This window comes from Hippoglossus stenolepis, chromosome 8 (genome assembly GCF_022539355.2).
Source record: "Hippoglossus stenolepis isolate QCI-W04-F060 chromosome 8, HSTE1.2, whole genome shotgun sequence".
NCBI lineage: Eukaryota > Metazoa > Chordata > Actinopteri > Pleuronectiformes > Pleuronectidae > Hippoglossus > Hippoglossus stenolepis.
The window spans coordinates 27,046,671-27,060,984 of record NC_061490.1 but is presented as its reverse complement, the minus strand read 5'-3'; the positions used below and the strand labels follow the sequence as shown (position 1 = coordinate 27,060,984).

The window sequence follows — 14,314 nt, the reverse complement described above, 5'->3', positions numbered from 1 at the left end:
TATATATGTGTATAGGTGTGTATTGTTTAAATGTGCTATAGGAATGACTGGACTTGTGTGTGAGTCACCTTGAACGACGAGTCGTCCGAGCGCTGTTCTTCTCGAGCGACTTCCTGGTCTGTTCGCTGAACAAACATAAACTCCTGAATGTTGCACAGTCGCATCAGAGATCATCAAGTTTCCTGTTCCCAGAACCTGGATCCCCTCCACACCCATGGAGCGGCCATCTACACACACACACACACACACACACACACACACACACACACAAACAGACACACACACAGACACACACGTGATCAGAGCAGGTGATAAAAACACAGAGTTCAGGTGTTTGTTGAGTTTTATGGTAGAGTTGTTACCGAGGCGACTCCAGGACACAATGGGGCGGGGGTTCCCTGTGGCGATACACTCCAAGATGGCCGTCTGGTGGATGTTGATGGTGAGGTTCTGAGGTCCAGACAGGATGACAGGCTCCTGGTAGATTCTGGATCCTGCAACTGGACTCGGAGAAACCAGAAACCTTCATTAGCACAGACACCACATTAAACCTGACTCTGCCCTCAGTTTGGTCTGTCGGTCTCTTTGCCCTCAGTTTGGTCTGTCGGTCTCTTTGCCCTCAGTTTGGTCTGTCGGTCTCTTTGCCCTCAGTTTGGTCTGTCGGTCTCTTTGCCCTCAGTTTGGTCTGTCGGTCTCTTTGCCCTCAGTTTGGTCTGTCGGTCTCTTTGCCCTCAGTTTGGTCTTACCAGTCACAGACAGCTGTGCCTCGTGGCTGTATCGAGTGTTGGCGATGTTTGAGGCGACACAGCGAAACAAGCCACTGTCTTTTCGCTGAACGCTGGTGATCTGCAGGACGCCGTTAGGAAGCAGAGTGTACCTGTATGTAAATATACATGAACAGATGTATTAATACATGTTTTAAATGATGTAAACATCAACAACACATCTGTTTGATTAGAGAATCTGATGAATCATTTGTATAATCTATAAATATAATGGTAAAATTATATGCACCTTACTATATCGGCACTACTTTTTTTTTTAGGTGTACATTTTTATATACACTACCGTTCAAAAGTTTGGGGTCACTTAGAAATTTCCTTATTTTTCAAAGAAAAGCACTGTTTTTTTCAATGAAGATAACATTAAATTGATCAGAAATACACTCTATACATTGTTAATGTGGTAAATGACTATTCTAGGTGGAAACGTCCGGTTTTTAATGAAATATCTACATAGGTGTATCGAGGCCCATTTCCAGCAACTATCACTCCAGTGTTCTAATGGTACATTGTGTTTGCTAATCGCCTTAGAAGACTAATGGATGATTAGAAAACCCTTGAAAACCCTTGTGCAATTATGTTAGCACAGCTGAAAACTGTTTTGCTGGTGAGAGAAGCTATAGAACTGGCCTTCCTTTGAGCTCGTTGAGTATCTGGAGCATCACATGTGGGTTCGATTATACTCTCAAAATGGCCAGAAGAAGAGAACTTTGATGTGAAACTCGCCAGTCTATTCTTGTTCTTAGAAATGAAGGCTAGTCCATGCGAGAAATTGCGAAGAAACTAAAAATTTCCTACAACGGTGTGTACTACTCCCTTCAGAGAACAGCACAAACGGGCTCTAACCAGAGTAGAAAGAGAAGTGGGAGGCCCCGGTGCACAACTCAGCAAGAAGACAAGTATATTAGAGTCTCTAGTTTGAGAAATAGACGCCACAGGTCCTCAACTGGCAGCTTCTTTAAATGGTACCCGCAAAACGCCAGTGTCAACGTCTTCAGTGAAGAGGCGACTGGGATGCTGGCCTTCTAGGCAGAGTGGCAAAAAAAAGCCATATCTGAGACTGGCCAATAAAAAGAAAAGATTGATATGGGCAAAAGAACACAGACATTGGACAGAGGAAGATTGGAAAAAGTGTTATGGACAGACGAATCAAAGTTTGAGGTGTTTGGATCACACAGAAGAACATTTGTGAGACGCAGAACAGGTGAAAAGATGCTGGAAGAGTGCCTGACGCCATCTGTCAAGCATGGTGGAGGTCATGTGATGGTCTGGGGCTGCTGTGGTGCTGGTAAAGTGGGAGATTTGTACAAGGTAAAGGGATTTTAAATAAGGAAGGCTATCACTCCATTTTGCAACGCCATGCCATCCCCTGTGGACAGCGCTTGATTGGAGCCAGTTCCCTCCTACAACAGGACAATGACCCAAAGCACACCTCCACATTATGCAAGAACTCTTTAGGGAAGAAGCAGGCAGCTGGTCTGCTGTCTGTAATGGAGTGGCCAGCGCAGTCACCAGATCTCAACCCCATTGAGCTGCTGTGGGAGCAGCTTGACCGTATGGTACCAGGAAGTGCCCATCAAGCCAACCCAACCTGTGGGAGGGGCTTCAGGAAGCGTGGGGGGGGGACATTTCTACAGATTACCTCAACACATTAACAGCTAGAATGCCAAAGGTCTGCAATGCTGTAATTGCTGCAAATGGAGCATTCCTTGACGAAAGCAAAGTTTGAAGAACAAAATTAATATTTCAAATAAAAATCATTATTTCTAACCTTGTCAATGTCTTGACTATATTTTCTATTCATTTTGCAACTCATTTGATAAATAAAAGTGTGAGTTTTCATGGAAAACACAAAATTGTCTGGGTGACCCCAAACTTTTGAACGGTAGTGTATATATATATATATATTTTTGGATATTCAATTCGATATTCTATTTTTATTGTTTGCTTGTGGAATATTTTGAGCATTGCTAGAAGAGAGCCTGTGACTAAGCAAACACGTCAGTAGCTGAACTGATGTGTCAGTGTGACAGTTCCAAATATACCTGGGGTCCTCTGTACTCAGTGGGCGTCGATCTCTCTGCCAGGTGATGTTGGCCTCTGGGATTCCATTTACCTGACAGGTGAGTCTGGACACGCCCCCTTCATCCACAGCAACGGACTCTGGGTGAGACAGGAACTTAGGGAGGGCTAGGGGGAGACAGGGCTGACGAGATGAATACATATGTGTCGCGTATGTTTCATGTATGTTTGTGTGACATGTTTGCAGTGACTCACATGCGAGTTGGACTCGGGCCTTGCGGCTGATCAACATGCCGTAGCGGTTCTGTGCGGCGCAGTCGTACTCTCCTGCATCCGTCTCATTACTCTCTCGTCTCTTGGAGAAGTTTCTGATGAGCAGCGTGCCGTTGCCGAGCACCGTTGCCTTGATGCCGGTTGCCACAGGAACACCATTCCTTCTCCAGGTGATAGAGATAGGCACCTCCCCTTCTACCTGACAGTCAAGCATCAGGGGGCGGTCCCGCACCGCAATGATATCATTGGGTTCTTTTAGGAAGGCCAGCTCTGATGCTCCACCCACAACTGAGGAGGAGACAGGCTTTTACATTCAGGAACTTTTAAACAATATTTTTAATGAAGCGGAAGTTTAAGCTCGACTGATGGATGTTGTTATTATTATTATTAATAACAGAAAATACTCACTGAGTGAAATGATGAAGATGAGAATGATGATGAAGATGATGTGTCACAGTATCGAACACGCTGCTCAGTGGTCCTTCAAAGGCTCATGGGAAATGGGATTTGGTGATGAAGAAAACCAGAAGCCACCGATTTTATATCAAAACAAAAACATTTTAAGTTACGACGTCCTCGGAGACTTCGGTGAAAGAGTCGAGTTCCCCCCCACACACTAACCTCCTCCTCCCTCAGGCGACAATGTCCACCCCCCCACCATCCTCCATCTTGTTCTTGCCCCAGCTGGTCTGTGGGAGATGGACAACCCATGATGTCACCCCCTCCCACTGACCCCCAAAAACCTCCCCTAGACCTACCCCAGACCCCCCCTCCACTCTCATAGTATGAATGACAACAATAATGACAAAAGTCTGAACCAGACAAAACAGCCCCCTCATCCCCAAAAACACCAGGACCTCGAAATACACCAGACAACCCCCCCCCACATCCTGCAGCTGCTTCACTTTTAATTCATTCACTTTTTATTTTGTTCCAAGTTCAAGTTCAACTGGACTTAGAGCCAACTCTGAGCCGACAGAATGAATGTCTCAGGGTCGCATGCTGGACCAGAATCCTCACATACCGACACTGAGCCACAACTGAGTGCTACAAACAGAGCCAGAACTCCACAGTGTGCCGACGTTCAGCCACAATTAGCCCGGCGGGTTAACTGTGACAGAGGAAACTGAGCTGAAGTGAAGCTGGTCGGAATCTCCTCTGGACTCATATTTGGGTCCTGGTCTGACAGTGAACCTGCAGACTGATTTATTTATGTGTGAAAAGGTGAAGAACTGGGTGAAACTAAACTTGCTTCAGTTAAATGACGATGTCAAATAAAAACCTTTGTGATTATTCACCTCTAGCCTCAACGTCCTCTTATGTTCGGCCTGTATCATTGATTTCAAGGCCAAAACACTTGTTGACGTCAAGGTGCACAACTGAAGTTATGTCCCTAACATCTGCTAACACATGCTAACATCTACTGGTAGTTGCTAAATTAAATTGTGCAGAAGACCTTCAAACGTACAAAAGACTTTCACCATCTAGACTTAAATTCTAAAATGTTTCTGTTTTTATTTCTCTTAAAACACAAACTGATCCAGACGCTGCCGGTTGGACTCAAACTAACTTGATTATTTACTGCAGCTATTTAGGGTTAACCTAACCCTAACCCTAACCCTCTCGAAATTAATAAAAATAATAATAACAATAATATCCAAGTGCTAAAAAAACAGGTCAACTGGACTTGGTTGAGTTTGTTGCAACAGTTGGAGAAGAATCAAGTCATTGACCATCAAAAAAACTCATCCAAGTCCAGTTGACCTGTTTTTTAGCACTTGGATACACCATGACTTGCATGACTGGGAATCTTCTCAGACAAATAATAATAATAATAAGTTACTCTGTAACCAAGTTCCTCTGGACCCAAAACCTGGAAGCGGAGTAATGTAGAGTAAAAGAGTAAAGGTGAGAGTAATGGTTTGTAACAGGTAGTGGCTGAGTGTTGGGAGTTTGTGTCTTTTGGACGTGAAGACACGAGGACACCAGGACGTGAAGACACGACTCTGTGTGAGTGGTCTGATCAGCTGATGATCATAATGAACCGGTCTCTGCAGGTTTCATCAGACGCCTCCATCTGGCTCCTCATTATAAAGCAGGGGGGGGGGGATGGTTTAAATCACTAGAGCAGACGGTCCACCCCCTCGTCACCCGACCTCCAAATCCCTAAAATCCTTGTCGACCCTTAAAGGTCGTCAGAGGTCATGAGAGCCTCGGTTCAGCAGCCCTCCCTCTCTTTCTGTGGTCTATTGTCGCACGCCCAGACTCGTGACCGTGAATTTCATGAACCCCCCCCTGAATTTCATGAAACCCCCCCACACACACAATAATGGTTCTGACTCTCAGCTCCTCCAGAACCAGAAACTTCAAGAACCACAGAAACCCAACGCAGCCTGGATCCTCTGCAACCTTTTCAAGAACCCTCAAACTCTTAGAGCCAGGATTAACAACTTATTGTCATAAAACCTGAGGACACACACACGCACGCACATGTCTTTATAGTTGTGAGGACACTAATTGACATCATCCCCTCACCCTAACCATCACAACTAAATAACTCACCTAAACCTAAAAGTCTTAACCCACAAACAGCCCATTGAAGTTGTGAGGAGGGTTAGACAAAATGTCCTCATAATGATGGTATTGGACACACACACACACACACACACACACACACACACACACACACACACACACACACACACACACACACACACACACAAACAACATGTCAGACCTGAGCAGCAGATCATCATCATCATCATCATCATCGTCGTTCGGCTCCGCAGCATCTTCATGATTCTGTGAGTTAAATCCAAATCATCAGAAACATCCAGAGGTTCATCACAAATCTTCTGTTCTCCTCTTCCTCTCCTCGTTCTGCTGACGATCCTCCTCACTCTGATCTTCTTCTGATTCAAACTGACCCTCAGTGACTTACTGTGGGGCGTGGTCTCCAGGAGGGGTGGAGCCAGATGGTTCACAAGGACCGGGGGGCGGGGTCACTCATAAAGTCGACCTGGATGAGAGGAGAGATGGAGGAGATGGAGGAGGGATGGAGGGATGGAGGAGATGAAAGGAGAGATGGAGGAGAGATTGAGGAGATGAGGAGAGATTGAGCAGATGGAGGAGAGATGGAGGAGATGAGAGGAGAGATTGAGAAGAGATGGAGGAGATGAGAGGAGAGATAGAGGAGATGAGGAGAGATGGAGGAGAGATTGAGAAGATGAGAGATGGAGGATATGGAGGAGATGAGAGGATATGGAGGAGATAAAGGAGAGATATAGGATATGGAGGAGATGAGAGGAGAGGAGAGATGGAGGAGATGAGAGGAGAGATGGAGGAGAGATAGAGGAGATGAGAGGAGAGATAGAGGAGATGAGGAGAGATGGAGGAGAGATTGAGAAGATGAGAGGAGAGATGGAGGATATGGAGGAGATGAGAGGAGAGGACAGATGGAGGAGATGAGAGGAGAGATGGAGGATATGGAGGAGATGAGAGGAGAGGACAGATGGAGAGATGGAGGATAACTACAGACCGATATCCAACCTCCCCTTCCTTTCTAAAATCCTGAGAAGGTTGTAGCCAATCAGCTGTGTGAGTTTCTCCAGGAAAGTAATATGAAGACTGTCGGGGTTTAGAGCCAATCACAGCACGGAGCCTTGGTTAAAGTCACTAATGAGCTTCTAATAGCTTCAGATGTTTGTGTCTGTCCTCGTCCTGTTAGATCTCCGTGCAGCATTCAACACTATTGACCATCACATTTTATTACAGAGACTAGAACAGTTCATTAGCATTAAAGGAACCGCCCTCAACTGGTTTAAATCCTATTTTTCAGATCGTTTCCAATTCGTGCAAATTAATGATGAGTCATCTGCGCTCACCAAAGTTAACCACGGTGTCCCACAGGGCTCAGTGCTCGGCCCAATTTTATTCTCATTATATACGCTTCCACTAGGAAACATTATCAGGACACACTCGTACATTTCCACTGCTATGCAGATGACACCCAGTTATACTAACCCTAACCTGAACAATGTAATCAAATAACTAAACTCCAATCACGTGTCAAGGACATAAAAACCTGGATGAGCTGCAAGTTTCTCTTATTAAACTCAGATAAAACAGAGGTTCTAATACTTAAACACCTTAGAGACACATCATCTAATGATGAAGCTGCTCTAGACAACATCGTCTTTGCTTCCAATGAAACATCAGGAACTTGGGAGTGATCTTCGATCCTGATTTGTCCTTTAATTCTCACTTAAAACTAATTTCTAGGACCGCCTTCTTCCACTTGTGTAACATCTCAAACATCAGACATATCTCAAAAAGATGCTGAAAAAACGAGTCCAGGCCTGTGTTCCATCCAGGCTTAGTTATTATAATTCCTTATTATCAGGCTCCAGCAGGAAGTCGTTAAAGACTCTGCAGCTTGTCCTAAACGCTGCAGCACATGTCCTGAAGAGAACCATGCAGAGCTGAAAGCACCTTATCACCACTAGAGCACTGCGCTCCCAGAATTCAGGCTGTCGTCCCTAAAGTCTCGAAAGCAGAGGAGGAGCCAGAGCTTCAGCATCAAGCTCCTCTCCTGTGGAATCATCTCAGCTTCAGTTCTGGAGGCAGACTCCCTCTGTACGTTGAAGATTCAAACCTTCCTTTAGGATAAAGCTTATAGTTAGAGCCGGTCCAGGTTTGTCTTTACCTGTTAAAAGATTTTTAGTAGTTTTACTCTTGTTGAGGGTTAAGAACAGAGGATGTCTCACCTTGTTAAAGCCTATGAGACAAACTGTGATTTGTGAATATGGGCTATACTAATGAAATTTGATTGATTGATTGATGGAGGAGATGAGAGGAGAGATTCTTCTGAGTCTAACTTTATGAATTTCTTCACTTCCTTTGTATATTCCCAAACACCGGTTTGATCATTTAACTAGAATGTTCACTTCCTGTTTGTGGAAAGATAAAAAGCCTCGTAATAATCAGAGAAAATTGACAATGGCGAGAGACAGAGGAGATCTTGGAATTCCAGAGTTATCTCACATTTAGTGCCAGATAGTCTGGGCTATAAAAGAGTTACATGCACATTGGCTGGAGGAGTAATATGTGAAAGAGCAGAACAAATCGATCTAATTATCGTCCAGTCCCACCTATTACATTAGATACATTTCACTCACATCTACAGAGAAAAATATGGAGGGAGCTAGAGTTATAGGATTAGAAATCCATGGTTACTTGAATTCTCAAATTTTCTTGGTATGGAACAAATAGCTGATAAGTGATATAACATTTACTGTATTTGGCGTATTTGAGATGGAGTTAAAGTGGCATGAGCAGCCTTATGTAAAGATTTTCCATGTACACACGTATTCCTCAAGATAATCAATCCAATAACTAATAACGAGGCAACGAGGGTACGCCCCCTTTCAAGTTACATGTTGCTGTGTAACCATTGTAACTTTTTGTACCTTTCATTGCTGTTTTTTCTCATTGACGCAGCTGTTTTCTTTTTTGTATATTGTTGTAAGTGTTGACTGTAAATAAAAATGAATAGAGTTTTGATTATTGAAGATTACATTTACATTAAAATGACGTCAACAATTACTAAGGTCAATTTCTGATGATCAACCAATCACTGATCAATAACTGATTAAACTAAATATTCATGACAGAAGTCGTTCATGTTCCAGTCCGTTAGATGGCGCTGACGATCCGATCAGACGCTTTTGTCAAACTGAAGAAGAAGAAGAAGAAGAAGAAGAAGAAGAAGATGTAAACAAAGATGGTTTAATGTCGCATGAAGCTTCACTGAGCAGAACATCTGTGTCTGACTGATGAAGAGAAGACACGTTTATCTGAAGGTGAAACACAAGCTAACTGCTGCTAATACAGCGCAGCTAACCGCTGCTAATACAGCGCAGCTAACCGCTGCTAATACAGAGCAGCTAACCGCTGCTAATACAGCGCAGCTAACCGCTGCTAATACAGAGTAGCTAACCGCTGCTAATACAGAGCAGCTAACCGCTGCTAATACAGCGCAGCTAACCGCTGCTAATACAGCGCAGCTAACTGCTAACCGTTTTGCTCCTGCTAATACATGTATTAGCATCTATTAGCAGAGTTGTTACAGGGAAATGTGTAAAAGTTTCAGTTAAACTAACAGTGTAACACAATATCACATTTTTATGTGTACAACTTTCAGAAACACTTTGACTTGTACATTAACGTGTGTATGGGTAAATATTGTAGTTGTTACGTGTGTATTTGATACTTACTGACTGTTCTATACACATGATCCACATGATCCACAGTGTGGAACCAAACAGGACTCACACACCACGGGTCACATGTGTTTTATGGAGATCACATTGAACTCTGGTGAACAATGAAGTTTTGTGTTGTTGTTGTTGTGCAGTCAGGACTCACATCCTGCAGCAGCCGATCTGGTCTGAGGAGCAGCTGTGATGGCGGGGCGTGGTCGTGGTCGGAGGATGATGAGTTTCAGCGTGGACGCTGTCGGCATCAATAGAGGAGACAGTTTACCTCCGACCATCCAGCAGCCGACACCTGCATTCCCGGTAAGACACCGAGACCAGGGGCCTGTTCTATGAAGCACGGTCAACATATCCAGGATCTGTTTATCCAGCTGAACTTAACCTAACAATCACAGTCAGGCTAAGTGGTCACATGACGCTGGGTATCAACTCATTAAGTTAACTCAGGTTTCTTCATCAAGATCTGAGCGTGTGCACATAAAAGGGGCGGCGTTTACTGTTTATGCCCAATCACAGACATGGACACGTTTGACTGACAGCAGAGCCTCATATTTCACAACGAGGATCAGAGGAGAACAAACATCCAGAATAAAAGACACAGTTCCAGCTGCTAAATGCAACAAATAACAGCTGGTAAAACATCTGGGATTGTGTGTAAATTACAGCGCCGCCTGGTGACATTTGGTAAAAATATATCACGTGACCACGATATAATAACGTGTGGGAAGGAGATAAATAATCTGTTGTTTACTAACAAGACGTGTGGAAGTGAAGAAACATTAGAATCCCAAAATGAGGACACACTCTGACTCTGAGGACACACACTGACTCTGAGGACACACTGACTCTGAGTACACACTCTGTCTCTGAGTACACACTCTGACTCTGAGGACACACACTGTCTCTGAGGACACACACTGACTCTGAGTACACACACTGAGGACACACACTGACTCTGAGTACACACTCTGACTCTGAGGACACACACTGACTCTGAGGACACACACTGAGGACACACACTGACTCTGAGTACACACTCTGTCTCTGAGGACACACACTGACTCTGAGGACATACTCTGTCTCTGAGGACACACACTGACTCTGAGGACACACTCTGACTCTGAGGACACACACTGACTCTGAGGACACACACTGACTCTGAGGACACACTCTGACTCTGAGGACACACACTGAGGACACACACTGAGGACACACACTGACTCTGAGACACACACTGACTCTGAGGACACACTCTGACTCTGAGGACACACTCTGACTCTGAGGACACACACTGACTCTGAGGACACACACTGAGGACACACACTGACTCTGAGTACACACTCTGACTCTGAGGACACACACTGTCTCTGAGGACACACTCTGACTCTGAGGACAGACACTGACTCTGAGGACAGACACTGTCTCTGAGGACACACTCTGACTCTGAGGAGTCGGAGTCTCTGCAAACAGAGGGATTGAGATGTACTGGGTGAGTTAGAGGCTGAGATCCACTTCACCAACCAGACATTGATTTAAACTTCCCTTATCCTTCCCTTTAAGGAGAGTGTGCACCACACAACAGTGGAGAGTCACTGTGGTGAGTGTTCAAGTCCCAGAGGGGGGGGGGGCTGTCACAAGGTAAATCTGGAAACTATCTGTCCCCCAAATAAATATTTATTTCACAGGATGAAGCTACTTAAAGGATCAAAGTATTAAAGTATGTGAGGTTCTCCTCGCTAACACTCCCAGTACATCAGTATCAGTAAGTGAAGTAAAGAGTAAGTACTCACAATCCCAGATGTTTTACCAGCTGTTCTTCCTGCATTCAGCAGCTGGAACTGTGTCTTTTATTCTGGGTGTTTGTTCTCCTCTGATTTTTATTATTCAACAGTTTGATCATCAGCTCTGCTGTCAGTCAAACTGTCCATGTCTGTGATTGGTCGTATGCAGGAAACCCCTCCCCTTTCATGTGCACTGTACAGTAGGAAAACCTGAGTTAACTTAACGAGTGGATACCCAGCGTCATGTGACCACTGAGCCTGACGGTGATTGTTAGGATAAGTTCAGCTGGATAAACAGATCCTGGATATGCTGAACTCTCTTCATAGAACAGGACCACGAGTCTGTTCACACCTGAAGTCTTGAAAACAGTCTGACGAGCAGAACCTCCTGTAGAATCTGGATGTTTTTAAGTTTCTTCAGTATCAGTGTCTGTTCATCACTGAGTTCACTTCAAACAGAAGCGGATCACAGTCAATTCAGCTGCTTTCATGACTCAATAACAATAACAATAATAAAACTACAGATTCAGATTTTTAAAAACTCATCAAACTTTAACAGATGAATCATCAGTGTCACATGCTCTGTGAGACATACTTCATTAGATGGTGAGTCCTTCTGACATCAGTGCATTCTGGACAACTGTTTGTGTGTGTTGTCCAGGCAATGGAGAACAAGCCCCTCCCCCTGGCAGCTGGCGAGGAGGCGGAGTACATGTTGGCTCTCAAACAGGAGTTCAGAGGAGCCATGAGGAGTTTGCCCTGCTTCATCCAACCAGCCGCCCCTCACAGAGGTCAGAGGTTACAACATACACGTCCTCACTAGCATGTTTTAAAGCTCACAGATACACATCAATAATCAACATGAATTTCATAAAGACGCATGAATCACAAGCTTAATTGTGAAAGTCTTCTGTTTCCTGCACAGATGTGGAGAGGTACTCTGATAAATATCACAGCTCGGAGCAGACGGACAGTCTGATCACCTGGACTCCAGGTCAAATCAATACTTATCTATTGATCCTTTGATTTGTGCTTTAACATTCAGCTGTAAACTCAATACTGTGACCAGTGGAGGGCGCTACTATCCTGTCGTTCAATGAGAGTCTGACGAGTGGGGCTTTCTAATTGGTTGTTTGATTTCAGACTGGAGGAGATTACCCAGAGAGCTCAGAGTCGCCAGGGTGCCTCGCAGAGACGGTCAGTACTCTGAGTAATCTGATTACACAGTAATGTTATTAAACTCATGTGTCAGTATATGTTTCAAGTGGACTGTGGTGTCAAAGTGGGGATGACTGTTTGTCTGATGGGCGGACGGACTAACTCCTCTCGTCTTCCTCAGGTGTGTCGGTCAGTCGCTCGGTTCCATCAGGTCAGAAGACACAAGTAAAGGAGAAGGAGGAGATTCTGCTCAAACTAGAGGTGAACAAACATTCATCAATAAGCTGCTGGTCCACCTTAAACACGTTAACTGTCACTTCCACCTTCAACATTAATAACTGTGACTTCCACCTTCAAGAGTCTGGAGCAGAAGGAGCAGCAGGGGAGCTCAGAGGAGGAGGAGGGAGAGGAGAAGAAGAAACAGGAAGAGGAGGAGGCTGAGGGAGAGGAGGAGTACGATGAGGAGGAGTTTGGAGAGGTGAGTAAAACTGATCAATAATCAATATTCATGTTTAATCACTCAGATTCGTCCATTGAACTGGGTTCAGGTAGCCGAGGGACCTGGCTCAGAGACGTCTTGCTTTTGTGGGAGGATCCTGAGGCGTCCCCAGGCCTGATGGGATATGTAGTCTCCTGTCTATGTGAAGTTCTATTCTAAGCTCTCACCTGACGGAGAAAACTAAGACACATCTCTTCTGACTACGCCTTGGTTAAGAAGATGATGTCTAATAACCATCGTCAACTCTGGTGTTTATAGAGAAATGCAAAAATAAAATAATAAGTTTAGTGACACTTTGTAGTTTGGCTTTTTTTAAGCTAATGTACTTACATGATTCTTGCTGTTCTGGGTTTGTTCCCTCATGGTTGATGCACTTATTGTAAGTTGCTCTGGACAAAAGAGAAGCTAAATGAAATCGAATGTAATGTTCTTGCCTGTGACCTCAGGCGAGGGTGTCGATAGCCCAGTAGATTGAAAGCTTGGCTGTGCAGCTCAGCCTCCATCTTTCTTCACTGCTGGTGTTCACCTGCAGGTTCATAGATCGCTGCCTTGACAGAAACAACCTTCAGACCACAGCTTCCACCAGATGTTCCCAGTTCACCCTCACTACTCGCGATCAGCTGACAGCTCTGCTCCACCCGAGTGTCGAAAACATACGCTGGCAGATCTGATGATTCCTCCATGAAGTACTTTTATGATCCACTCATGTTCAAACGTTTTCTGTCTGTCTACAGGAGACCGACTACATAATGTCGTACTTTGATAACGGAGAGGAGTTTGGAGGAGACAGTGACGACAACGTGGACGAGGCTATTTACTGAACACACTCTGCCAGGCAGCTGATTAGATCTGTTTTCAAAGACTCAGAGCGAAACGACTGTGGACTCACAGCATCTCACCAGCGGTTTTCAATGTTTTATCAATGTCTATTGTTTGTTCGTTGGAGAAACGAGCGTACACTTCACGATTTAAGACTGTTTTTTGCCCCAATTTCGGAGTCATACGATTTTCCACTTCGCCGTGCGTCGTACAGGGCGATCAAGCAGCGATTCACTGCTCGAGACCGACATGTCAGAAATGTATCGGCACTGACATGTCAGAGGGCTGAAGACCACAGAAGACTGAAGTGTCCTGTAGGGGGCGCCGTCTCTGACAGACCCTCTTAAGATCCAGAGGACCTGCTCATTCATCTCAGTAAACTCATCAATCAAACTGTAAATAACTGTCGTTTGTAAAAAAAAAGGTTAAAGAACAACAATGTGAATCAGCTGCTTTTTAATAAACATTTTAAACGAGATCAATGTTTCTCATCAACGCCCTCTACTGTTCAATTATAGCATATAGCGTTTGTTGAAGGACGTAAAAACGTTTCCGTGATTCACTGACACGTCGACGCCACATCGTCCACTTGACTGTACGTCAACGTGTCCGCCATGTTGGAATAAAGTTAAAGTTGTGTTTAACTCCCTGTATGTGTCAGACGGTCCTGATGCTCGAGGTCAGAAGTCGGGGAATCAGACTTTG

At 44.6% G+C, this 14,314-nt stretch overlaps 2 protein-coding genes across 2 annotated transcripts in view; one reads left to right on the top strand and one right to left on the bottom strand.

Moving 5' to 3' along the window:
* The window catches only part of LOC118113729 (immunoglobulin superfamily DCC subclass member 3), an 18,060-nt gene extending 14,272 nt beyond the window's left edge, over positions 1-3,788 (bottom strand). The window contains exons 1-6 of the mRNA XM_047340867.1: positions 3,699-3,788; positions 3,060-3,381; positions 2,828-2,972; positions 747-877; positions 363-500; positions 69-227 (exon numbers count right to left, since the gene is read on the bottom strand). Coding sequence (XP_047196823.1) covers positions 69-227; positions 363-500; positions 747-877; positions 2,828-2,972; positions 3,060-3,381; positions 3,699-3,788 — 985 coding nt within the window. The remainder of the gene's footprint in view (positions 1-68; positions 228-362; positions 501-746; positions 878-2,827; positions 2,973-3,059; positions 3,382-3,698) is intronic.
* Positions 3,789-8,780: 4,992 nt separating this feature from the next.
* On the top strand, positions 8,781-14,087 carry polr3glb (RNA polymerase III subunit GL b). Its single transcript, XM_035164448.2, has 8 exons — positions 8,781-8,938; positions 9,493-9,655; positions 11,795-11,924; positions 12,059-12,127; positions 12,277-12,330; positions 12,473-12,552; positions 12,650-12,769; positions 13,525-14,087. Exons 2-8 carry the CDS (start codon positions 9,542-9,544, stop codon positions 13,609-13,611), a joined length of 654 nt encoding a protein of 217 aa, XP_035020339.1. The 5' UTR covers positions 8,781-8,938; positions 9,493-9,541; the 3' UTR covers positions 13,612-14,087.
* Positions 14,088-14,314: the final 227 nt, after the last annotated feature.

Coding starts and splice junctions, on each gene's coding strand:
- polr3glb (XM_035164448.2), top strand. CDS start 9,542: ATGGCGGGGCGTGGTCGTGGTCGGAGGATGATGAGTTTCAGCGTGGAC. Junction 9,656..11,794: donor AGCCGACACCTGCATTCCCG/GTAAGACACCGA, acceptor TGTGTTGTCCAG/GCAATGGAGAACAAGCCCCT. Junction 12,128..12,276: donor TCTGATCACCTGGACTCCAG/GTCAAATCAATA, acceptor GTTTGATTTCAG/ACTGGAGGAGATTACCCAGA.